Source organism: Ochotona princeps, chromosome 9 (assembly GCF_030435755.1).
Source record: "Ochotona princeps isolate mOchPri1 chromosome 9, mOchPri1.hap1, whole genome shotgun sequence".
Lineage (NCBI taxonomy): Eukaryota > Metazoa > Chordata > Mammalia > Lagomorpha > Ochotonidae > Ochotona > Ochotona princeps.
Genome location: NC_080840.1, coordinates 19,254,177 through 19,281,936, shown reverse-complemented (window position 1 = coordinate 19,281,936; position 27,760 = coordinate 19,254,177). Strand labels below are relative to the sequence as shown.

The 27,760-nt window shown below is 38.9% G+C and overlaps 1 protein-coding gene across 1 annotated transcript; it reads left to right on the top strand.

Moving 5' to 3' along the window:
- The first annotated feature begins 23 nt into the window (after positions 1-23).
- On the top strand, positions 24-20,566 carry MED30 (mediator complex subunit 30). Its single transcript, XM_004580694.3, has 4 exons — positions 24-342; positions 8,523-8,681; positions 10,707-10,811; positions 20,389-20,566. Exons 1-4 carry the CDS (start codon positions 166-168, stop codon positions 20,482-20,484), a joined length of 537 nt encoding a protein of 178 aa, XP_004580751.1. The 5' UTR covers positions 24-165; the 3' UTR covers positions 20,485-20,566.
- The last annotated feature ends 7,194 nt before the right edge of the window (positions 20,567-27,760 follow it).

The window sequence follows — 27,760 nt, the reverse complement described above, 5'->3', positions numbered from 1 at the left end:
CGGTGTCCGTGACGTCTGGAGAACGTGTGGCGTCATGTAGGCGGAAGTCGCGGCTGGTGTTTTGAAATCGCTCGCCCGGGTCTTTCAAGCGTCTGTGCGCACGCCGAGGCCTTGCAGTCGGGCCGTTCCGGGGCGGCCGCCCACCGCCGATTCCCCGCCCGTGCCATGTCCACCCCTCCGCTGGCGGCCTCGGGAATGGCGGCCGGGCCTTTCGGGGGACCGCAGGCCCAGCAGGCCGCCCGGGAGGTCAACACGGCGTCGCTGTGTAGAATCGGGCAGGAGACGGTGCAGGACATCGTGTACCGCACCATGGAGATCTTCCAGCTGCTGCGGAACATGCAGGTGGGACAGCGGGCGCGCTGGGAGGGACATCTCGGGGGTGCGCGGGGCGAGCCTCGAGGGGTCTGGGGACCCCGCTCGCCCACAGAAATGATGTCTGTGCCGGCGTGAGCTTGCCTGACGGGCTTCCCGGAACCTTGCAGGCACATTCTCTAGATTCTCCAGAGTTGACAAGTTATGTCAACTCCAGCACCTTGTGAGATAGGGTGGGTCGCACTCCATTTTCCTCTTCAAAGTCGTTCCCAGCAAAATGCTTGCCCAGGAGTCCGAAAGTTGAAGAATTCGAGTCATGCGAACCAATTTTTAAAGAACAAAAAGCCAGCCCCCAAGTGTTGACAGAACGTGCGTCACTATAATCCAGGCAGTGACGACATCTGCTGCCCAAGTTTTCTCTGGCCGCCCGGCTAGCTGGGCCTCTCCTTGGCCCCATACAGCCAGTGAGGGGCTTTGTGTCCTCTCAGATGAACTCGGCATCTTCTAGAGGCTGCATCGTTGCAGCCATACAGAAGGTAGACTTTTGGGGTCCTCTTTCACTCAGTGCCTTGGAAGCTCTCTGCTTTTTGTGGCCGGTGATTGTTGCCATCCTGTGACTGTCCCAGGTTAGGTGTCTGTTCGTCCCTGGAAGGACATCTGGGCCGTTAAAAAAAGAATCCTGCCGTGAATATCTGCGTACAGACTGCTATGGGCCTGTGCTTGTCTTGCTCGGATAGATATTCGGAAGGGGAGTTGCCGAACCCTCTGACATCTTGCCTAACATTGTCCGAAGACTTCCCAAGGCTTGTGTTTGCGTTACCCTCACTTTGTTGAAAATAGGTATTTCTTATTTTTATGGGATTAGACTTAGTGATTTTTGCTTTCACAGGTTCTGCTTTCAGGATCACATCTGAGAAATCTTTGCCTGACCCAGGGTAACTAAGAGGTTCTCCTATTTCCTTTTTCCTATTTGCTTTTTTTGTTTTTTTAAAGATTTTATTATTATTGGAAAGCCAGATATACAGAGAGGAGGAGAGACAGAGAGGAAGATCTTTGATTATTCACTCCCCAAGTGAGCCGCAACGGGCCGATGCGCGACGATCCGATGCCGGGAACTAGGAACCTCTTCCAGGTCTCCCACGTGGGTGCAGGGTCCCAAAGCTTTGGGCCGTCCTCTACTGCTTTCCCAGGCCACAAGCAGAGAGCTGGATGGGAAGTGGAGCTGCTGGGATTAGAACCGGCACCCATATGGGATCCCGGGGCTTTCAAGGTGAGGACTTTAACCGCTAGGCCATGCCGCTGGGCCCCCCTATTTGCTTTTAAGAGCTTTGTAGTTTTGGCCTGGCGCGGTAGTCTGGCGGCTTAAGTCCCCACCTTGCACGACAGGATCCCATATGGGCACCAGTTTGTGTCCCGGCTTCTCCACTTCCCATCCAGTTGGGAAAGCAGTCCAGGACGGCCGAAGGCCTTGGAACCCTGCACCCACGTAGGTGACGCAGAGGAGGCTGAGCTGATCCAAAGCCAGGAGCCAGGATATACATAGAGGAGGACAGGCAGAGAGGGAGAGCCTCCATCCAATGATTCATTCCCCAAGTGAGTGCAACGGCCGGTGCTGTGCTCATCTGAAGTTGGGAACCAGGAACTTCTTCCAGGTCTCCCATGAGGGTACAAGGTCCCAAGGCTTTGTGCCATCCTCGACCTATTTCCCAGACCACAGCAGGGAGCTGGATGGAAAGTAGAGCTGCTGGGATTAGAAACTTCACCCATATGGGATCCTGGCCCGTTCAAGGTGAGGACTTTAGCCACCAGGCCACCGCGCCGGACCCAGCATCTATTTACTTTTAACCTGTAAGCAGCACTGGATTAGCAGTGATAGCTAGAGATAATAGCTAACAATAGATGTTTTACTTGGTTAGATTTGCAGCTACAGGACCAGTTTTTAAGTATCATTAATGTAAACATTTTGAAATATCGCTGTTTCTCATATGAGGAAGCAGAGGCTTAAAAAAAAAGTAAATTATGCAACATCACAAATTGCTGGTGGTCTTTGGAATAACCTCTTTATAATAGTTCCGAACGTCAAACAACGTATGTAATTAAAACAGGTATGATACAAGCTCATGACTGACAGAAAGAACCAGGCTTTTTCAAGAGCATTTTAGCAATATTCAAAGCTAGCAAAGGACATAATCATTATTTGTGTACCTCTCAACTTGTGAATTTCATTGTCTGACTTAAGACCCTTGGGGTGTCATAATTGACCAAAAAGACAAAAATAATGTGAACAAACATGATATTCTCGAGTACATATACTATCAATCTGCTGATTTATTTACTTATGTATCAATATATTGAAAGTATTCAAATGTGAAAAATCGTCTTGTATTACTATATGTACAGTGGATTATGGCATAAAACACCACAAATTAAAACTTCTGAGATTATTTCTAGTAATTTTAGAGATTGGTTCTTTATGTATTCGCAGTTTTCAGCTGTTCCTTGTACGTCTGATGGAGACTGTAGATTGTCCTCTGAGAAAAACGCACACACAGATATTCTAAGATTTTCAGATGGCTAGAAGATGTTTTCTCAAGTGTTCGTAAATCCCAGGTTGAGATTCCCTGTGAAGCACGGCATTGCTTTGGCCCTACCTCTATGGTGAACATTGCCTCTCCTTGACCGTTAGGCCTCCAATCCTCCCCTTGGTGGTGGTTTTTGATGGTTCTTTGAGTAAGATCCTTAAGCATGTGTGTATGTGTGTTCTTTCAAACAGTTTTTCACAGACGGTAGTATATTATACACACCATTGTGTGTCTTGCTTTTCTGTTTCATGTGTTTTGAAGTTTGTTCTTATCCCTGCAGATAATATTCCCGTTTCCTTTTTATAGTGTGTAGTATTCCACCATGTAGAAATATTATGATTTAGACTGCTTTTAACCTCTCATTATTATACTGTACTAAATAGCCTACACAAATGAGCCAATATACCTGTAGGGTAATTTTTTCAGAAATAGCTGTTTGCCTCTACAATCAGGTAAACTTTAGCAAATTGCCCTCTCTGCGTCATACCAATTGATTCTGCTATGTCCCAACCAAGACCAAGGTGGTGAGTTACTGCATTTTTAAATGCTTGATCACTGGGTAGCTGAAAGTTCTATGTTATGATTCTTTTATTTTGGTTGAATTTGAGCATTTCTTTATTCGTAAATCATATTTCCTTTTCTGCTAAATGATTATTCATTTTGCCCGTTGCCCTATCTCTGTTTTCGGGGAGAGGGGAAGTTCTTTATTCTCCTCTGCCCCCTCCCTGCCTCAGTTTGTAGGGCCTCCCTGTTTGTGTGTATATAAGAAACCTCTCCATGTGGTGTGTGTGATGCACCGGGCAAGTACTCTTTTCACCTTTGGTTCTGCTTATGGCACTTTCTACCATGCGTGCTTTAAAAAAAAAAAAAGTTGACTTTCCGGTCATTTAGGTTTTCTAGTTAGGATGGCCTGCCTCACTCCACAATCAGGAAAAATTATATGGGTGCTTTGTTGTTGTTTCAGCTTTATATTAAAGATGTCTGCCCTCATGAAATTTATCCTATTATAGATAGAACATGGCCCTAGCTTTATGTTTTCTTCGCTCACTTACTATATGTGCTACTTGATATGTTTGGATGAATGTGTTCTGGATTGCTTTTCCATTTTATTTTTCTGACTTTCTTTTTTTGTATTAATGCCAAATGTCTGATTTTAGAGGCTCTGTATTGTGTTTGTACTTAACCGTCATCGTTACTCCAGCCGTTCTTATCTAGCCACATAAACTTTAGAATTAGCTTGTTTATTTCTTAGGAAAAAAAGTGTTGGTATTTTTCTTAGGTTTATCCAATCACAGAAAGACTTCATGTTATAATGCTGAGTGTTATTAGCAAAATTAGAAAACAAATTATGGAATATCATTGTATCCCTGCAAATTACTAGGAGTTTTTTTCTATTGAGGTTTTTACAGTTTATTTCTTTTTGTTTATTTTGTTTTATGTTCCATTTAGAGAGTTACTTATTTGAAAGACAGAGTTACAAAGATAGAGGGTGAAATGGAGCCACCAAGAGAGTAAGCTTTCATCGCTAGTTCCCAGCCCGTGGCCAGGACCACGCCAGGTCAAAGTCAGGAACTTGGCACTGGGTAGGAAGGCTCCCAGCACTGTGCTGTCGTCCGCTGCTTTACCAGGTGTACTAGCAGAATTCTGGTTCAGAAATAGAGCAGCTAGAACTTGAACCTGCACTCATTTGGGATGCTAGTGTTCAAGGCCGCGATCTACCTGCTATCCCACAAGGCCAGCCACAAGACTCACTTTTTTTTGGTGATATAATAATGGGTCTCCTTACTTTCCCTATTTTATGTTTGTTTTTCATAGGTGAAAGCAAAGCCATTACTTTCTTTCTGTTGATTTTGCACCGACTTACACATTAAACGCCTTTACTTTTAATAGCGTTTTGGAAGTAGTTAAGATTGTGCCACACTATAATATTTCAGCCATTTTCTTCTCTAATTATTTTGGCCAATGCTGCCAGTGTTTACTAGTATTATTAGCGGTCTTCTTTGATATCCTTTTTTGTTCTTGACCTTAATGGGAATATTTGTAATGATTCCATAATAATCACGGCACTGGCATGTTTATCAAGATAAATATGTTTTAGCACATTGAGGTATTTTTTATTGATTTTTATATTGATTTGAAGATTGGAAATTGCGTTTACTTGACAGCCTTCTTAGTATGTAGGATATGATATCTTTACGGTTTCTTATCCATATTCATGAGTGAGATGTTTATGGATAAGCTTTTCTGCTACAGGGCTGTACCACACTCAGTGCATTGTAGGCACTTTGCCGCATACACTCAGCAGCATGGAAGCCTGTCTTGAAGGTTACTGCCATATCTCAGCTTCTGGCAGTGGGGGCAGCACATGAAAGGCACATAGTAATTTATCTGAGTGAACAAATGTTCCTTTCTTTGGGATGCCAGTATTTAGATGAAAACTGTCTAGGGATTTTGCTTATTTAAAAAAAAATCTGATTATTTGCTTTCCTATTATTTGCATATTTGAAGTCCTCCTATATTCTAGATATTTACCCCTTAATATTTACAAATCAAGCCTGCTTATGTATCTCTCGTATGATTTGCCAGTATATTCTCCAGTTTTATAGGTTGTCTTTCCATTCTATTGGTTATTTTCTAAGTTTTGCAGAAGCATTGTGATGTGATGTTTTGGTTTCCTGTCCCTCAGATCGGGGAAGGCAGCGTTCCTAACCGCAGAATCCCAGCCTAGGTCAATGCCATGAGGCCTCTGCCTGTGCTTTCTGTTAGTTTCTTGGTGTTCAGTCTTACGTCTAAATCTTTGATCCATTGGAGTTGATTTTTGTATACAGTAAGAGATGCAGTCTAATTTCATTCTTCTACATGTGTGTGATGTACTAGATCACTAAAAGGATAAAGCTGCGAGATTATCTCAACAGACGCCAAAAATGCATTTGATGAGATTAGGCATCTCATGATTAACAATTCTGAGCAAATTAGATACAGAAGGACCACGTGTGGCCCACTGGGAAAGCTCAAGGCTTTCTAAGATGTAAAACAAGATAGATAATGCACACTTTCATCACTTTTATTCAGTGTAGTACTAAGCTGTAGTAATATTAGACAAGAGAAAAACTGAAAGGTGTTAAAATGGGAAAGGATGGAGTCAGATTGTTGCTGTTTGCAGATGACGTGGTCCTACTTAGAGAAAACCCCAGAGACCACCAAAACCTATGAGAGCTAGCAGACAGATTCAGCAAAGTCAGAGGAATAAAAAACAGCATATAGTAACATAGTTTTTTTTAATATGCCAACAGTATGTGATCTAAGTAATAAGAAGATCATCACACTATAACGACAAACAGGCCTAGGAATAAATTCAACCAAACAGGTGAAATTTTCCTACACCTGAAACTACAATATTGTTGAAAAAGATTAAAGAGATGATCCAAATGAAAGTTGCAGTCTTTATGAATAAACAAAATGAACAAAGGAATAAACCTACTAAATGCTGCAACGAAGATACAGAGTGCTTCTGTGCAAGCTGTAATCATTACGCTGCCTTACCCAAACAAGACAGCAAAAATCTATCTAAATTTTTCTCACCATTTTTAGTGTCTATAAAAAGTTCATAAGTTTAGAATTCATGAGGGAGAACCCTATATTGTACTGGGCAGAGAGACTCATAATTTCCCCTTTTAATGTATTTTTACTAACTCAGACTTTGGTACTTTGTTACATTTATTTATGATTGTTTTAATGCTTGATAATTTCCTCAACTTCTAATATTTCAAATAATGTCAGAATATCTGTCTCCTTAGTTCATATTCTGGAGTATTACTTTGAGAGTGGCAGAAAAAAAGAACAGAAATTGTTCAAGCTTATGTACCTTTTATCAGCTGTGCGTAGGCTTTTCCAGTCTTTTTCCATGTTTATGGGTTTAATGATTTTGTGATCTATATTCTTTTCTCTCCAAACGTTGTATCTTGTGTTTTTTTTAAATTTCATTCTTAACTCTTTGAAAAATAAAAACATAAATCTAACGTGGAAAGATTGGCTTGATCTCCTGGTTACTGGTTAGTATGTAATGCCTTGGTTTTAAAGCATGTGAGTCTAATCCCCGGGCTAAATTTATGGATGAGCTCCTATTAATGGAAATACCTCTACACTGGAAAATGCAATGTGAATGTTCTTGATTTAAACGTCGGATTGGGTCAGCATTTGGTCTTCAGTTAAGAAGCCAGCTGGGAAGTGTGGCCCTCCTGTCCCAGTGGCTGGTGGACTCCTAGCCCTGCTCCCAACTACAGCTTTCTGCTAACAGCCTGAGGGGCAGCAGGCCATAGTTCAAGTAGCTGGATTCTTGTCACCTGAGTGGGAAACCTGGGGCTTCATTCTGGCCCAGTCCTGGCTTTCCTTGTGTACACGTCTGTATCCTAAATAAATCAGTAGAAATGAGAATAACTCCACACATCCAGGTATAGGTATGAAATACAATAAACAGAGAGAGAGGAAGATACTCTCCATGATTTCCAGTAATGCACAGGAGTAAGTTCTAAGTAAGCAATAATGTAAGTCATTTACTTAGGACTTAATCATCACTTCGATACATACTTTTGGCTTCTTCTAAAAGATTCCTAAATTAAAAAGATAGAAACATCCCAGATAAAATTATAACCATAGCTGTTATTTGTAGCAAGTTATTAATAATGTTGAAATACAAGTCTGCACCCATACTTCCTCTTAATGATCTTCTAGGTAAATTTTTGGTTGCATCTTTCTATTTTAATGTGTTCCTTAAACATATTAATCACTGTAACAATATTTTGAGAACATTTTTGCAGTAGCAACATACTACTATTTGCTTCTGCTAAAAACACTGAACTCCACTTTTTTTTCCTGCTGTGTTTTGTTTTTAACTTGTTGGTCAATCTCAGCAGCTTTTTTCTTTCCATAAAATTAATAGTAAAATTGTACATACTGGGCTGGTATTGTGGTGCCGCAGCTTCAGCCCTCTCTTAGGAAAGTGTCATCCCAGCAGTTCAGATCCAGGCTGCTAGCTGCTCACCCAGCTTTCTGTGAATGTGCCTGCAAAGATAGCAGAGGACGACCAAGTACTTGGGTTGTAGCTAACAACTCAAGGTGGGAGATCCAGATGGAAGTCCTGGCTCCTGGATCCAGTCTGGCCCCAGTGTGGCTACTGCAGCATTCAGGGTGGCGAATGGTGAACCAGCAGATGGAAGACTTCTCTGTCCACTTCTGTCTTCTCTGTCTCATGTCACTCTGCCTTTCAGATAAGCAAATCTTGTCTACGGCCATACTACCCTGATGCGCCTGATCTCGTCTGATCAGATAAGCAAATCTTAAAAAAATCAGAACTGTACCTTTTATTATAGTTATATTTCCAAGATTACAGGGGGAAAAGTGCAAATATTTCAAGTGGTCAAAGGCATTTCACTGCCTAGATCTGTTTTACAACAGTGACACTTGATGTCAAGTTGCTACTTAATGAGCATGTATTGCTCTCTGAAATTCTTAATATTGAACTCGATTGTGAGGAATAGCTTGCTTTTGTGCTATGTTTAAAAGTGTTAGCTTTACTTATAAAAAAATCTTTGATTTTCATTGTATTTTTATTTTGTCTTGCCCAATAAGCTGCCAAATGGTGTCACATACCACACTGGAACGTACCAAGACCGGTTAACAAAACTACAGGACCATCTGCGCCAGCTCTCTGTCCTTTTCAGGAAGCTACGATTAGTCTATGACAAATGCAATGAAAACTGTGGCGGTATGGATCCCGTTCCAGTAGAGGTGAGCTTCGTGGAGGGTGAGTGGAATGAGTGAGATAGTGTCAAAGTGTTTGTTGTTTACGCCACTTTCCTCTTTCTCGTATTTTAACGTTATTTCCACATACTTCTCATTGAAAGTGGAAATGGATAGGATTGCTACTGTATTGCCATGTTAGGAGTTTCTGGTAGACTGACATCCAGGCCTCTAGTGTCCTTTGTTTTGGGGAGAGTAGTGTTATGTATGACAGTTTTTATTATTGTGGCGAACATTGGCTTTTAAATCAGTTCAAGTAGAAATTTTTTTAGGTAGAAATTTTAGTGTCATCAATGTTTTTATGCAAGTTCTTTACAGATAACATTATTTTTTAAGCATGATTAATTTAGACTTGCTATTTGGCCCATTGGAATCCTTCTGCCTTAAAAATAAATTCTCTAGGAACAGGTGTTCAGGTTAGTGATTATGATACCAGGCGGAGTGTCTGTTGTGTGGCAGTGCTTGGGATTGATGCCTGGGTTTGGCCGGTTTCTCCCCTTCTGCCAGTGAAGACCTAGAAAGACTACAAGTGTAGGCAGTGAGTTCTTGCCTCCCCTGGTGGGAGACGTGGGTTGAAATCCCCTCTTTCATCCGGCCGTCTCAGCCTTTGTGGATATTCAGGGAGTGAAAAAGTGCATAGAAGTTTTTTCTCTGTAGCCTCATTTTCCTTGGCTTCTCTGTAGCATGTCAGTTGCATTTTTTCTATTCTTTCTCCCATAGCTCTGATCATTTTTTTTCCAGGATCTTCTTCAGTTTACCGGTTCTTGATTCATCCTTTTCACGCTGATTACTCAAAAAGAAAGCAGGGATAACATGAACATGTCTTCCTCTTGGAGTGAGGGCCAAGCATCTTAAATATTTTTGATGGTATGCAGTTTGACAATAAGAAAGGACTATCGATAGAAATATTACATTTAGCAACTATCATATTTAATCATTAGAATTAACCAATATTATCTATTACCTGAAATTAAATTTGGTGACTGTGTATTTTACATATATATAAATATGCATATTTATATCAATGGTAGCAATAGGAAGTCATACTACAGAATATTGAAGATTAAAAAGGAAGTAGGGAGCTGAAGCTAGCAAGAAGGTCTGAGTCTTTGAAGAAGCAGAGCTGAAAGCAGGAGATGTAAGTGCTAGATAGAGCACATGTAGATGATGAAAGAGCATTTCAGGAAGAAGCTGGGGAAAGGGAAATTATAATAAGGACAGGTGAATCATTGTAGGGATCTGTCGGAATGGAGATGAACCATCTTGCAAGGAACAAAAGCTCTGTTCTAGAACGAAAGGGACAAAGTAGATGTGTCTGAATCTCTGTTTCTCCCTAGAACATGAAGTTTGGCCAGATGGTTTTGTCTTACCGATTCTTTGTGTCTGAGATATTTCTGGTGATGACCCTTTAAGATGGTAGATGCTGGATTCCTCCTAAAATCTGTCACATTTACAAGCATTTTTATCAAATAAACTTCTCACAAACCACACACACTCACATTTAATTCTGATTCTCCCAGAAGTTTCACAGCTGTATAAATTCTTCTACAAAGTAAATGTTCCTACAATTAGAAAAAGTTAAGACATTTAGAAATGTCCATAGACAATAAAATTTTAGCTGGTAAGTTACTTTGAGTAACTATCTTTCTAGTGTAGAGGAAGGAAAGTTTGCCTTCCATATCTTAATATACTATAAATCTCTAAGGGACAATAGTCACTTTGTCTTTGGCATTGTTTTTATAAGTCCTCACCCACCATTTGGCAATTTGCTGTTTGAATAAGTGAGGTATTATTTAATTATGTGTGGCAACCAATGTTGTAAAGACTGTTTTGCAAAAGAAACCTGACAATAATATTTGGCATATCAAAACAATACACTTTTAAAGCTGTTGCTTCAGGATGTCACCTTAAATGTTTATGCTACTAAAAGTATAAAACTTGATCTTCATTGTCTGTATCAGTGGAAAATGTCCATTGCTTTTTTAACTTTCAAGTTTTGCTCATCATTTGCAGCAACTTATCCCATACGTGGAAGAAGATGGTTCGAAGAATGATGATAGAGCTGGCCCCCCTCGATTTGCTACTGAAGAGAGGAGAGAAATTGCTGAAGTGAACAAGGTGAGTTGTTAGTCTGTAGGTTTTAGAATTATCTAAGAAATTAGTGTGAATGAACTCAAACATCTGTTTCGAATTTCGGAATTAGATGAAGTTGTGTCTCTGGCAAATGTAACCTATTTTAGAATACATCCAGGAACTAAAATGCACACGGAAATGCTCTCTGAACAGTCAGAAAAGATGACACAATTCACTCCATGAAGCTCCTCAAAACCCTTCATGGACACTTATTCATTAACAAGCCATTTTCTTCTTCACAGCAGAGTTCTGATTCTATAGCTTGCGGTATATTTGGAGCAGCAAGCAGTACAAATTTAGAAGCAGGACATATGAATATGAAGTTGAGACAGATATCAGATCCTTCTCTATCCTTCCTCCGATCCCAGCCCCTGACCAGGACACTTTTATTACTGAATATTTTCAGAAGCTCAGAAGATAAAGTTCAAATAATTCTTATGCAAAGAAAAAATACAGAAAGTTACCCACTCATTCTGTGGTATAGCATGGCCAAAACTTAGACAAAACCTAACAGAAATGGCACAGTGAGTAAAACCCCATGCTTGCTCCTTCCTGAAATTCCTAATTGTAGTTACAGAATTCTTCATTGTGTGAACAATCCTGCCATAGCCAACCATAATCAAGAAGGGTTGTCTGAAATACATGAGCGCAAGTCAATGTGTATAAACATATGCTGTCAGTGAAGATTATAATGAGAAAAATAATTGTTGGATTCTAAAGGACATTTGATGGAATTCATTCCTGCTTGCTGATTCAAGGAGCACGTTTTATCAAGATAAGTTTTGTTTAATCTGCCACATTTTTATAAAAGTAAAATATAGAAATATTCCATATAAAAACAGGCATGAAATATGTTTTACTCCATCTTAGTGCAGATATTTTGTAGGTAGTATCTAGTATAAAAGACAACAAATAAATGTTAGGAAATAGCAGTAGTAATATTATGTACAAGCTTATGATCGAATGCTTGGGGAAACTGACCTGATAAACAGGTTTTGTAATATAAGATTGACATGCTTCTAACATGTTGTAAACCAATTTCATTATATGAAGATAAATTCCCAAGAATCATGGACAGTGCATGCCTTTAAGAAATGAATGCAAATTTTTTTTCAAAAAAATAATCTGGTTTATTTTTAGCAAACTGTTTGCATCCTCTCAATAATCTATTTACAAATGCAAGAACAAATACTAAGTAGATCAGAATTGGATATAGCAATGTTTGTGACTAAGCTCTTAGAGATACAGAAAAGAAGTTTTGAATAATTTAAAGAACATATAGATCTCTAATAAATACAAAGATGCCATTCTTTATTATTTTCTTGGTGTTTTAAAATATTAATTCAGTTTCATTTTTATTTTAAAGACAGAAGTAGCCCAAATCTAAAAAGGGCCCTTCTTGAAAGCCTGCAAAGTTGGTAGAATTTTAGTACAACACAATGGAGATTTTTTTCCTTTATATTACACAAAAATATCAAGGAAGATTCTGATAAAGCATCCTACTTTGTTTCAAAAGTTAAAGTGTAATGTGAAGCATTATGAAATAGTAAATAAACACAAAAATATAGATTATATATCCTTCATCCGAAATCCTTGGGCCAGAAATATTTTGGATTTGGGGTTTGGAGATATGTGTGTATGATATATTAAATGAGTTGGATTAGGGAGGGGACCAAAGTCTAAACACAAAATTCATGTAACTGTATTTCATAAACACACATAGCCTGATATTTTTAGTGCACCTGCATTTTGACTGCTGTCTGTCATACAAGGTCAAGGTGGACTTTTCCACCACAACATCATGTCAGTGCTAAAGAGGTTTTAAATGTTGAGCATTTCAGATTTCAAATGATGGAATTAGGAATACTTGACAAGAGCAGGTGGAGTTGTAAAATAACTCGGTAAACTAAATCCTCTGCTCTGCAGGACAAAAGTTCTAAAACTCCCTGTGGCTGCCTGCAGCTGGACACAGTATCATACACTAAATGTGTTATTTTTGCTTCACTGATAAGTACAAGAGTACTTCAGCTTCAATGAGTTAGTGAAAAAGTGGGATTAATATTTATTTTGGTGTAAAAAATTAGTGAAATAAATTTTTATAATTTCCTCATACTTTTTTTATAATAAAGATCGTTTCATGAATTAGATACAGTTAAGAGATTAACAAAAATAATAATAACTTTGCCAAAGATACAACTTCTATCATTTCTATCATTTGAATCAGATGTTCTAGCAATATTCTGTAATAAAAGTTTTGCGATTTGGTCTCTCAAACTGAAAGTATATTTCAAAAAATATACATCATTTTGTATAAATCCATTTTTTTCTATGACCATTTTGAAATATCTGGATCTTATTGTACTTACTCCTTTTCATTGAAAAGCAGTACTTTATAGCTTTTCTTTGATAAACCTGTACTGCCAAAATCACTGTTCTTGTGTTTTTAGGACATTATTAAGTAGAGTAAGATTTATTTGAGTAGTAACAACTGATTCTGTGATAGACCAGTATCCCACGTGGTTGTTAAGTGACTAACAGATGGAAGGATATAAAATGTAGTACATTGAGCACAGGGATAATTCACATCCTAGGCATGGTGGAGCAGAATTACCCAATATTTTTTTTTGCTACTCAGAATTGGAGCAGTTCCAAATCTAAGAACTGTTTGTTTCTGGAATTCTCCATGTAATATTTTTTACCTCAGTTGATCTAGACAACTGAAACAATGGGAAGCCACATCATTGATAAAAGGAGGAATTGGAACTACCGTAACCAGTCTTATAAATGAGAGTTTAATGAAAGGCATGATTCTGCATGAAAATGGTCTATAATAATAGAAAGCCTTAGAAATCAGCGTTTAGATTATGCTATGCATAAGTGAACTTCAGAGCCGAGAATAAGGCAGGCAAAGCAAAAAATAGAAAAAATGAAACTAGATGTCAAAACTCAGAAGAAAGCAAAAGTTGGATTTTATGAAGTAAACTTCTATAACTTTAAAGAAAAAAAGTGAAATAGAGATTGAGAAGAATAGTCCCAGCAAATGTGCTGGAAATGAATGACTACTGAATAAATTTGTTGCAGAAAATAGGTAAGAGACGAGGAAGGAACTGAAAATCTGTAATACAGATTTTGAAAATTGAAAATTATTAGGTATTCTAGAGATATGAGATATTCATTTATTGAAATATCAGGTTTTGTTATTATGTACAATGAATTTGAAGCACTATTTTTTCTGTAATTGTATTTTTTATAAAATACAGTGAAATGCATCATTAGCTTGAATTTAAGTGTGTCACATGTGTGACATAAATATATTTTATTCTTTACCATAGGTGATTTTATGATCTTTGGAAAAATATCTATGTAGATTCAGAAAGCTATAATTTTGCTAATATATGTTTGGTTTCATTTTTCTGAGTTCCTTTTTTCCAACTGATGACTTTGAAATAATTTATCCTTGATTTAACAGCCAAGAAAACCTTCCAACTCATCAGAATATAATGCTTTTGTGGTGTTTAATCAAAGCAGTCTTGCTAGAGTTTGTAAATTTTAAGTGAAAGATGTAATTAATATGTTTTCTTGCCCCTCAAGAGAAGTTTACCTTCTCAAAGCACCGCTTTCCTGGATCCTCATAATTTCTTTCCCCTCAACCTTTCATTGAAATTATATAATAGTTGGGGCTCAATAAATACTGTTTTCACAGTATTATGGCCACATAGTTGTTTATTGTTAAATCCCATAATTCACTAAAGTTACATTCTTTGGTTGAGCAGCTTTTTTTATTTTCCTGGAGTTACTAATTTTTTAATTTTGTAGAGTTTTAGTTAGTGTTTGGTACATCTGTGTTAGCTACTCAGTACTGTTTTTCAACTTTCTGCAGAGTCAAAATCATCAGCTAGTGTATTGGTTCTTTCCCTGCCCCTTTGAGAGCTCTGTGTTCTTGCCAAGTCAGAATGCTGTTAGTCTTGCTGTTCCCCTCTCGTCCTGAGGCTTTCCTTGTATTTGATTTCACCACGTCCTTCATCCCATGCCTTCCTTTTGGTTTTCTCCTTTCTTACAGTGGGTGTGCATAGTGGCATCTGTTTATAAGAAATTTCAGGACTTAAGTTTTGAATCCTGTTATATAGCTTTCCAGTTGACAGTTGGGTCTTCCTGCTGAAATTTCAAAGTATTCTAATGTGGCATCTGGCAGACTTCTTGTAAGAACTGTTAATATTGTTAATATTCTGGTTAATGTTTAATGCTTTGTGGGACACATTTGCTCTCTCTGAAAAAACATCCCTAGCTTCTAGGCCTTATGCTGTTTGTAGGCCAGAGTTTCCCAACCCCTACTTTGCTTTGTTGTCTTCCCAGATGGAAGCTGTTAAAGAGCTGATGAATATAAGATGTTTAAATGCAAGCCACTAGGTTTAAGAGGGAGGTGCCAGCGAGCTAACTGGTGGCTTTGTGAGTCAGCATCATTACTGGGTGCCCAGGAAGCAGGTTGTGCACCTGTCCTGGAGAGCTGCAGCTGTTTCTGAGGGGTGTTTGTTCAAATGCCTTTGAGGAACCCAAGGAGGGAGGGTGTTGTTTCTGTGGATGCAGGCCACCCTAAACCACTGCAGGACCACAGTCCAGGACATGGCCCCGCTGTCAGCTCTTTCCCTGCTCCCAGCCTACTGTCTGCTGCCACTGTCTCCGCACTTTTTCTAGTGTGGTTCACAGGCCAGGAACCTCCTGTGCCCTGGCAGTGTGGACGCGAGGAGGTGGTGCTCAGTCCCTCGTGTTCACAGGAAGTGCAGGTGCAATTCTGTGAGTTCCCTGGGGCCGTTGGTAAGGCCAGCACCCTCTTTTTCCTCTTTTTGTTGTTGTTGTTTTCTAAGATTCATCTATTTTTTATTTGAAAGATGTAAAGACATGGAGATTTTTCATCCAGTGGTTTATTCCCCTTGGTTGCAGTGGCCTGAGTTGAGATGTTCCAAAGCTAGGAGCCTGGAGCTTCTTCCAGGTATTCCAGATGGGTGCATGAACCCATGGACTTTGGCTGTCAAATACTGGCACCACAGGCAGAAACTTAACCTACTGTTGTCATGGCACTGGCTACATTCTTCTAGTTTTTATCCTCAGGCCTCCAGTGAGTGATATCTCCCATCAGCTCCTTTAATCCCCAATGGCCACAATAGAGTTGGACAAGGCTGAAGCAAGCAGCCAAGAGCTCCCTCTGACTCTCCCCTAAGGGTTAGCGGGATCCAAGCACTTCATTTGCTGCCTTCCCAATCACGTTAACACAAATGGGAGCAAGTGGTACTCCATCCAGGACTCTGGTGTGCTGGCATCACAACGTACAGCGTAGCTTGCTGTGCCACAACACTAGCCCTCATATTTTAGAAACAGTGGAGAATTGGGTGATAAACATCGGGAAAAATATGACTTGATTAACTTAAAATGTCAATAAAGAAGCCAGCAACTAAACTAAATATAATTTGGAATTTTTGAGCAAAGGGAATTTTTAGTTTATTCCTTACGAAAATGGTGAAAATGTGAATTCAGTGTAGCATCAATTCTGTTATTTAGAAATTTTACTGTGTAAACTAAATACTACCAATGTATTTTCTTTATTCTTTCCCTCTAAATCCTCCAATTCCTGTCTCTGTCTTCTAGAATATATGGAGAAAATATATGTTTAAAAATTTTAAATGAACTCATGTACTCTTGCTATACATTTTGCCTTAGTTATAACAGAATGGAAAGTTTTTCCATGAAGATTGTTGATTTTGAACAGATTGTACAGACAGTGAAAGTCATAATCTAATACTGTGATCACATGGATGCTATTTAAAAAGGTTTATTGATTTGGCCAGCATTTATAGATCCATATTTCAATATTCATAAAATTTTGTCTTTTGTCTGTTAACATTTGTGTTAGTATTTGTTAATCAGTGCACATTCATGCAAATACTGTTTTTGTCCAATTCATATATCTTAGCTAATAACTAGAACATTCAAATTTACTTTTTAGCTATTAGATATGGAGCATAACAATGGATAATTTTTAATTATGACCATTTCTTCTTTTACTGCTAAAAGGCAATGTTTAAATAACTGCAACAAATTTGAAGGGCTTGCTAAGGATTCCTGTTTCCTTGTTTGTTTTTGTCATTTGTCCAGGATTTAGGGGAAGCTTTTTAATTTGCCTTTTTTGTTATTTCTCCTTTGAGCATCCAGATGTTCAAATACTTTGGTGGCTGTTCAGTGCCGGGCACTATCCTCAGTACTAGAATTCTGCCCTGAGTGAGCAGGTGTGTGTCCCACCCTGCACATCTCAGACAGGTGGACAGGTCACCTCTGAGAGAGTGGAAGGGTCTCAGAGTCAGAGCAACACCTGGCTCGGGATCAGTCACATGATTTACTGTATTTACAAACATGCAAGTATTGCAGCATATTGCAATGTACTGACATTTGCTTGTATTAAATAACTAAGCTGCTCATTCAGCCCATGCAATCAGTAATTAATCACTAAGCACACTCAACCAAAAGTATTCAGACTTGTACCATATTGTTTATTTCTTTTCATTCTGTACAAGCTACATACAGCAATTAGGCTTATATACCCTGCAGTGGATCCTTAGTAAGTCTTTTTCAAAATGCGACTGTCTTGTTACTCTAAATTAGATGCAACAAGCCATGGATGCTGTGTTTGCCACTCAGGCTGCCTAAACGCCACACCACCAGTGTCATGAAACTGCAGCGCACAGCTGTCACATGCAGTCCTTGATGTGAAGCTATAGGGGAAAAACTGCCTAGCTTGCTGATGGTGAGCTTCTGAGTTTACCTGAATAGTTTTCATTTCATTTTCACACTTGTATATGCTGTAATCCTTTAAGCTCTGATACCCCAATAATGGACAGATATTTGCAGGACATTCCATGCTTTAAGGAAATCTGGATGAGTTCTTTTTACTCTGCTTAAAGCTACTCTTTTTGATGATGGATGAAATTAAAATTTGTATTGGCTACTAGTTACAGAGTCAAGAAACATTTAGAAATTGAAGCATTTTTATAGAACTTAAGAAAAATAAGAAAGGAAGGAGGAGCAACAGTAGGAAAATGAAGGGAGGTAGAGTAGGTAGAATGTATCATACCCTTCATACATAGACTGTATGTATGAAATATGTGAAATCTTTTCCTGTATATAAAAAGTCAAAAAAAGAAATTAAAGGATTTTAATTGTCACAGCCTTTGTATGAATATTAAATTACATGGTATGACTTAGCATAAACATTTTTTTTTCAAAATATCTACTTACACATTCACCTGTTAATGTAGCAAATTAGGCACAGCTGATGGATTTTGAAAATGGCAGGTGTCAGCCTCTGTTAAAATCAATCCGTGGCAAGATTGTATATATTAAATCCTAAAACATGACATGAAAATTTATTTTCAGGTTAACCACTAATAAGCATAACCATCAGCTCTGCTGTGATATTGTCATGATATGCTTTGGCTCTAGATAGTTTACAGTATGGTGAAAGTTTGCAGCATTATAGACAAAGATTATCCAGATGTATTAAAATGTATCATAGTATTTTTTAAAAAAGGATTTGCCATTGCCTAGAGTTGAATATTATCTTGAAGATAGCATTGTTTACTCCCTTTTTAAAAAAAAGAATGAAGCTCTCCTTTACAAATGTATGTCAGAATTTGTTATTTTTTGAAGATTTATTTTTATTTATTTGATAAAAAGCGAGAGGGGACAGCATATTAGAGCGATTGGAAATGGAGCAGTGATGGCTCAAACTAGTGTTTGTATGGGATGCGGGCGTAGGGTAGAGGCTTCACTGGCCACAGCACAGTGCTGGCCCTCAGAATTTACATTTCCAAATGAATATTCTGAAAAGTAGTCTTGCTGGCATGGTATGACAAGACCATTTGACAGCCATCTACAAACTATTTTTGTATCAGTAATGAAATCTATTTTTAACCGGCAAAGTATATATTCTTATTACTTCTAGTTACTTCTTCATTTCTGTTAAAATGTGTTGACTGGAGCAGGCCTTAGTAACTGGGTTAGGCAAGTACCTAGGATCCCGTGTCAGAGAGCCTGGTTTGAGTCCTGCTACTTTGCATCCAATCCACCTTCCTAGTGATGCGTCTGGGAAAGCAGCAGATGAATGGCTCTTGTGCTTGTCCCTCTGCCTCCATGTCAGAGTCCTAGATGGAGTTCTGGGCTGCTGGCCAAGGACTAAACCAGTCCCAGCTGCTTCAGGCATTTGAAAAGTGAATGAAAAATAGGACACCTGTCATTCATAGATAGATAAATGGATGGATGGATGGATGGATAGATCAATCGATCTATCTGTCATTCATAGATAGATAGATGAAGTAATCACTAGGCATCTTCACAAGATTTAGGCTATGAGTAATGTTCAACTATCTGTAAAACATAAAATCCTTTTTTATGGACAATAAGATTGTCTCCATTAAAGGTATTTTGAAGAATCATTTTACACACTTGTCCGTTTATCTTTCCATTTCATTTTAATTATATTTCATTATATACTAATTTATCTGGTATTTAATATATCTCTAAAATAATCTAATTGATTATGAATGTTGTATCTCCAACTGTAATGTTTTCACAGGATTATTGAATACTAATTGTGGTAGCTAGTAAGTTGTCTGACTGGGAGCTTTTGTATTGATATTTTATATAAGCTCACATAGAATTTGAGGAAGGGTGCCTAAGAGAAGCTTGTAAACTGTTGTCTAGTAGAACCCATGAATAGAAATACAAATGCATGCCATATGGCTCCTTGGCAGTCAGTGTATCTTAGATGGGAAAATTATTTGCATCGGGTGCTGGGCCACTTTGTCTTCCGTTTGCAGAATGAGAAGTTGATTGACCTTCATGGTATCGGCAGATACTGACTTCTGCCACATTTTTGAAAGATCAGTTGCATGAGACATTGAGTTTTTGTATGTTATCTACTATATGGGCTGTTAAAGGTCTGTACCTGCCAGTGGCATTTGCTGAAAGCTTGCTCATATGCCAGGCCCAATTTGAATATGAAGCAGGTTCTTTACAGAATGAGTTGAATCATTAAATCCTGCTAACAGTTCTTCGGAGGTGGATTCAGTTTTTTTCGCCTTTTTTTTTTCCTGGTTTGGAAAGTCCAAGACTCAGAGAGAGATGAATCACTTAGCCCGTGTCATGGATGGCACTCAGCAGCCAAGTGCCCCAGAATCTGTGTCTAGAGTATGTGCTGTAAACTGTTCCTTTGCACTGCCCTCTGGAAGCTCCATATTCATTGGTGTTAAGCCATAAATGAATAGTTTATTTTCTTGGGTGATGAAAATACCCAAGAACCTGGGGGTGGAGATGGCAGGCAGTCAGGTAAGACGGTGCCAGCAGCCTCTGAAGGCCACGTTACAATCCAGTGCCTGTTAGGGCTGACCCCCTCCACCTTACTTAAATGTTTTAATTTCTGTCTAAACGGTTAGAATCCTATCTGATGACATTTTAACCTGCATTATGGTCTATATTTTATGAAATATTTTTGATAAAATTATTTTATTTCTTACAGAAACTCAAACAGAAGAATCAACAGCTGAAACAAATTATGGATCAATTACGAAATCTCATCTGGGATATAAATGCCATGTTGGCAATGAGAAACTAAACTGATGTTTAAATTTCTTGCTTTGCATATGTTATTCTGTTGTGTTTTTTTTCCCTCAATTATATTTTTTCTCGAAGAAGAAGATTATTTATCTGCTTTTATTTTAGTCACCAGAACTAATTTCCTAATTTTATATTATGGTTCTTGCATTCAAGTATTAGCTTTAAAAAAACTCTTGATTTCGTAGATTATTGTAGTAAACTCCAGGAGGGTATTTTTTGTTCATTGTCACTGAATAAATGTTTTTTAAAAATAAAATTCTATAAAATAAGGTTTAAATTTAGTCAGTGTTTTTCCTTATATTAGTGACATTACAAGAATATGAAAATATTTTTGCAAATGGATGCATAAAGTGTAATCAATGTATGGCACAAATGAATTACATGCATGTTTGCATTTTTGCTTCATTTTTTAGAATTTTATTCTTAAACCAGTTAATATCAAACCAGTTAAAATGACAAAGTAGCTAACTTCTCTGTTGCCATAAGTAGTTAAAAATGACTGTTTCATATTTGGTCTTCATTGAAATGAGCTGTCTGAAAGGAGGCAGCAGGTAGTGTGAGGATGCCACCAGCTGAGAGCACAGCCGCCCGCGGGTCTGCTGACTGCCCTCGCCGGGAGGCGGTCACCTGCATTTCACGCGCGTCCAAGTCACCGCGGATGTGTTGAAGACCACGAAAAGGTACGATTGTAAGTCACAAGCGCTGCTCTGCACGGGGGAGGGCATATAATAAGTCATTTACGTGTCTTCTGGTGAAGCTGATTTTTTTACTACATATCCTCAGATAAGAGAATTGAATTCTCTTTAGAAAGCATTTTTAGCCTGATTCAGCAGTCCCTACTATAGAGTCTCATTCTGGAATACATCTGTTAAGACTTCCTTACATTTTAGTAAAGCTTTTCTGAACGGTCACATCAGGAATGTAAGCCGCTTGCTCTTGGAAGGTGAACTAAATGATTGCAGCTAAGACTGAAAGAAAGCACTACATTCTGTGAGCAAGCACAGTGCTCACTGCCCACCGCGAGGTCAGCAGTTACAGGGCAAAGTATGAAGCCATGACCTGTAGTCTAAAACATGTACTTTGCATCTTTAGTTACTATTAGAAATAAACTCTAGAGCCTGGTGCAATGACATGGTGGCTAAATTCTCACCTTGCACATGCTGGGATCCAATATGGGTTCTGATTCATGTCCTGGCTACTTCGCTTCCCTTCCAGCTCCCTGCTTGTGGCCTGGGAAAGCAGTCAAGGGTGGCCCAAAGCCTTGGGACCTGCACATTTATGAAAGAAGAAGAAGCTCCCAGTTCCTGGCTTCAGATCAGCTCAGCTCCAGGCATGGTAGTCACTTGGGAAGTGAACCAGCAGATGGAAGATCTTTTTCGCTATCTCTTTGTAAATCTGTCCTTCCAATAAAAAGAAACAAAGTTTTAAAATAGAAATATACTACTGTTGTTACTATAGAGTTACTTTTGAAAATTTTCAGGGCTTTTATTGCTTACTCTCCTGAATTTAGAGTTTTAAACAAACTGTTTTGATGTTTTTTGGTGACCACACAGAGCTGCTTAGATCATCCATAATGCTGTTATACTCAAGTCTTAGAATATGGAGAATATATCATTTGGACCTTAGTTCTATAGAAAATGTCTTACTGTCAAACAGTAGTCAGCATTACTACACTCTACTGCAGAGGTGTAGCTCCAACTTTTGGGAGGGTGTTTTCTCAACTGACACTTGAGACTGTTTACCCAGTTACAGTCTACTTGGAGCCAGTCACAAATGCTATGGGCGTTATTAACCCTAGACCCTACGAACTCTCAGCTTTGTCCTGTCAATAGAGCAAAAAGCCAACGAATGTAAACTCAGTCATAATGTGTTTGTTTAACAGGACAAATTAATCTCATCTCTGTCAATACAATTGTCCATGAGGTTAGATGATCTTACATGCTGTTAGAATTTTGGTTACAGATGTTAGCACCTAGCTCAGAATGTGTTAAACCCAAAAGGTACTTTTTTACTTCTTGTACTAAGATGCTAAAGAAACACTCACATGGAGAAAAAAAAAATCAGAAATCAAAGCTTGATAAACTAAAAGCAAGGTTTAATATCCCAGAGTTCTATGTCTGCCTCTATTTTCTGTTTATCTCCTTTGCACCATTCTCTCATTGCAGACTTTCTCCAAATGAGGAGGAAAATGATTTTTCGACTCTTAACTGTACACCATTTCTGTATCCTGGCCCCAGAGGAAAGGACACCTCTCTGTCCCCAATCCAAGCTGAGAAATCCTAGTGTGGACTTTAAAAGATTGAGAGATAGAACCAACTATAGACTATTATATAAGCAGATGCTCAAACTGGGGTAGATTATAAACCCATCTTTGTGACTGAAAATTAGATACAGGAATCATGAAAGATAAAGTGTGTCAGGGAATAACTATGAGAATACAAGAATTAATAGAAGTATTTGCAAGAAAAAAATAATCACAACCAACAGTCTACTGATACATTATTTTCCTTGTGCATAACACTTTCACAGGTATACCAGTTACTCAGAACAACAAGAAAAAATGCATCATTGACTATCATGGGGGAAATTTAACTTTTCTGAATCTGTGGTCTTCTGTGTTAAATTATTTTTCTTTGCATCTGTTTTTCTTTGTTTCAATTAATTGTAATGCATTCTTACTGGATCTTGATTTCTCCTGGGTCAAAGGAGATAGGAAAAAACTGAGAAAAAAGGAATACTCCAGCCTGCTGGTGAGGACATTATCTTTAAAATGATTTGGAAATTGCAGCCTCAATCATTTAGACATTAGCTCCCTTGGCATCCTTGCAAGGCAAAATGTGTTAACTTGACATTTTGATGTAGATCCAGTGTGAGTAATTCATTTTCTTTCACTAAATTCCCACTGAAGTTTCAGCTAGACAGGGTTTTTCACCCCTCAATGAAAAAGTGTGTTTGTCCTACAGCCTCCAAGTTTGTTATCCTGAGCATTAAATTTCCCAACGCAACAGGATACCTTCGATTTCTATCTAATCCTTTAAACACTACTGTATCAAAGACTAGATTGAAAGGTTTTCTGAAAGTTTTTTTTTTAGCATGTAACAGTCTAATGTTAAATCCTCTTTAAAGAATTGAAGTGTTTAGATTCATTTAATAAAGTTTATATTTTACATAAAGTTAATGTGCATTAAGGCAAGGGACTCATGTTTTTCTCAGAAATTCTTGCTGTTGTTGGTAGGTAGTTTAAATTCGAAACTACTAGAAAATTTACAAAGTACAACCTGTATTTTCTACAGCTACCTACATCTTTACTTGGCCAAATATCAGTTTGAAGCTGTGCTTTTTTTTTTTTTTTTTGCACAAGCATCATTTGGACACACTTTTACAATGCATATTTTTGGATTTATCACAAATATACTAAGTTGGAGTCTAAGGAGTCTGAACATCTGTATATTTTACAGATTTCCTAGGTTACCTTCCACTGACATGGAAAAAATAGTGTTTGAAATAACTTAGTGATAATTGTAAGAGGATTCTAATATGCGAAACCATTCAAACTAAGTGATATAATCGTGCTGTGTTTACAGTTCTGGCATGTGGTATATGTAAAAGTTATATTCTGCAAGCATATCAGCAGTTCTTAGTTGTGGCTGCCCATAAGAATCAACTGGGGCCCGCACAATAGCCTAGTGACTAAATCCTCACCTTACACATGCTGAGATCCCATAGGGGCACCAGTTCATGTCCTGACTGCTCCATTTCCTTTCCAGCTTTCTGCTGTGGCCTGGGACAGCAGTCAAGTTGGCCCAAAGCCTTGGCACCCTGCACCTGCGTGGAAAACCCAGAGGAGGCTCCTAGTTAATGGCTTCAGATCAGCTCAGCTCAGCTCCAGCCATTGTGGCTACTCGGGAAGTGAACCAGCAGAAGGAAGAGCTGTCTCTGTCTCTCCCCTCTCTGTAAATCTGCCTTTCCAATAAAAATAAATCTTAAAAAAAAAAAAAAAGATCCACCTGGAGAAATATTGGTGTTCCCTGTGCTGAAGCCACAGTAACACCATCGAAATCATAGCTGAGAAGTGGTGTCCAGGCACCTATTTTAAAGTTCTCCCTATGATTCTAATATGAAGCCAGCCTGAGAGCCATCGACTCATATATTGGCTCATAGGTAACGTAAAGTTGGCTTTTGTTTGTTTGTTTAGAGACTTGTTTACTTATTTGAAAATAGAATTAAAGGGAACAGGCAAATCTTACACTCATTGGTTCACTCACCAAATTCCCACAAAAACCTGAAGGCAGGAGTTTCCATGAGTGTGACAGGGGCCTTAGCAACTGGGTTGCTCTCTGTGCTTTTCCCAGACCCATTAGCAGGGAGCTGGGTCAAAAATGGAGCAACAGAGACTCAAGTTGGCTCCCATACTGGATGACAGCTTTGCAGGTGTCAGCTTTAGCAACTATGCTGGCCCCACATACATTGTATTTGTTAAAGAGTATTTGACTCACCCTACACTCCTGAGTGCCAGAACCAAAAGAGCTTCATTCTTGTCACCCACTGTCACTACTAAGGGAAACATTGACAGTTTTCATAGGCGATGGAAAGATGGGCATTGTCACTTGGTCGTCCATTTTGTAGCACTTCTAAGATATTATAGAGGTTCAGTGACATCCAAAGGAAGGCTGCATTTCTCTTTGCTGCTGTTCCATCTTAAACATAGCTAACCGTGCTGCCTTACATTGATGAAAGTAACTAGTCTGTATTCCTACTTTTTTCCCCTAACAGTCTTTTATTGACCAACTACAGATACTGGTTACAAAGGTTAGGAGCTGGGTGTATTGGAGTGGTAAGGACCCTTCCCTCAGAGGTGCTGTAGCATAAGGTAAAAGAGTCACTCATACTCAAGATCTTAAGAAATTCAGGTCTAGGTTATCAGGAGATATCATATCCACCTATTGGACGTTCTCTAACCAACACAAAGAAGCTGTGAATGGTTTTTATTTTATTGATATATAAAGTTTCATGGAACAGGTAAAGGATACAGATTTCAAGAGAGATCTCTTTCCCATTGGATACCACATTAAGTATCTCCACAGTTAAAAACCTGTGACAAACCCAACGGTTCAACTTCAGATACGATACAGGAAGGCAGCACTATAGATATGCTCAACTCCAGAAGATGAGAGTGCAGTGCAACTCTAATTGCCATAAGGTGAGGGAAATAGTTTTCAAGCCAGCTTTGAGACAGGAAAAAAAAAGTGATTTGTAGAAGCTCAGTACTTAAGATCTACAGATGGCAGAGCTAACAAATAAATCAATTAAAGAATGCAAAGTGTGAGCAGAAACATAGATATGAATAAAACCCATTCAAACTTTCAGCTATGTATGAAGTAAACATTTTAACCACTGGCACTAAAAATTTAAATTGAATTCTTTGATGAAACAGAAAGCTGGTATAATTGCCTGAGTAAGGGGTTGGGTGGAGAGGTACAGCTGCTGGGGAAAAAAATCAAATGTGTGTCTGCATTTTGAATAGACAGTAAAACTATGACAGATGAATCAAAAGGGTTTGCCAAGGTACTAACAATAGTCCAGGTGAGAAATAACTACGGCATAAAACAGGCTCAGTGGCAAAATTTGAATTAGGTAGTCACAGGTTTTTCTCCTGTGGTACTCTCATCTTGATGGACACCTGCAGGTGGCTAGTTTTTTGCATGCAAAGCTGAGGCTGTGTGCTCAGGTGGTCTTGGGAGGTCAGTAAGTCTGAAGTGTTTCCTGGAACTGCTGGCCTCTGTTCTGAGCATTATTATTTTCTTGGCCCGCAAAAGGATTTTGTAGCACATATTTGGCACCAGTGTTGAATTGTTTCTTTGCTTGGTTACAGTCTTGGTATAGTCTTCTTTTGCAGGTGGTGGATGACAAGGTCATCTCAGCTCACAGAAAAGGCTGACCCTTACCCATAGCTCAGTCTTGGTGATTGAGCCTGAATGTGACCACTGAAGACAGATGGCCTGAATCCCAGTTCTGCGCTTACGAGCTGTTCCCCTGAGCAATTTTTTTTTTTAAAGTATGCTTCTGAGTTGATTTTCTGTGGAACGAACAAAACATTTTCTCACATGAGTTTTATTTTTAAAGTAGTCTGAGGAAAGTTTCTAAAGACAAGAGCCAGTATCTAAAATCTGCCAATGTCAAGTCTAACAAACACCATCACTTGCAAGCATGAGATGAGATCAGGGTTTTGTAGGGGGCCCTTACAGAGAGGAAGGGGACCTGTGAATGTCAGACATTATCCTTGCCTGGATAGAAGAAAAAAATTGAAAACTAGGTTAATCCTCATGCATTTCCCCTTCCCGTAGTCCATATTCCTTACTCCCAGAATTCCAGACACTGAGATGCATCACCAAGGCCATTTTCTTCGTCAGAAAAACCTGAACTACTCCTTTTGCCCTGAGTTTTCTTGATCCCTGAATGGCCCCTCTTTTTTCTGTCTGGCTAAATCCTTAAGCATGCCTCACGACTCAGCTCAATGCCCATTGCTGCCCACAAAGTCAGCCATTCCACACTGATTTTTTTCCTTTCTCCAGCTCCGGGGAGTGCTGAATTCCGAATCAACATAACTTACTGTCGGCTTATTTACCTGTGTCGGTCTATCCGATTCCTTAGTTTCAGAGGCAGAAGCAGAGATACAGAAAGATATCCTGTTCTTTGGTTGACTTCCCAGTGGCCCACAGCAGCTGGATTGGAACAGGGTAAAAGGCAAGACATGCACATCTCCTCCACAGGGCTGATGGGGACCCAGTTACTTGAGCTTTCATCTGTTTCCTCCCAGGGTATGCATCTTCAGGAAGCTAGAATCCAAGCAGAATCGGCACTCAAACTCAGACACCCTGGATGCCGGTGTCCCATCTGGCTGTTTGACTCCAGGACAGAGGCCTACCTCCGTCCTCTGGAGCTTGTATGCTCTTGCTATCAATTATCTTTCCTGCTTAGATAGGCAGGAAACTTTCTGGTACCAGGAAACTTAGGCACATGCAGCACAGCAATGAGGACTGAAAGCAAACAGATTTTTGCTTGGACAAGTCATAGAGAATCAATAAAACTAATAGGTTCAATCTGCAAAGATCCTATTCTATGCAAACAACTCATTCGATCTGCGTCACTTCTTGGGATAAAGACGACTCCCATAGCATTGCTCTCACTTTGAAGACCAAGAAATGAAAGTTGAGAGATGAAATCACCTGTGCAGTGCCCCACAGCTAGTAGATACCTGAAGTGCCTGACTTTGC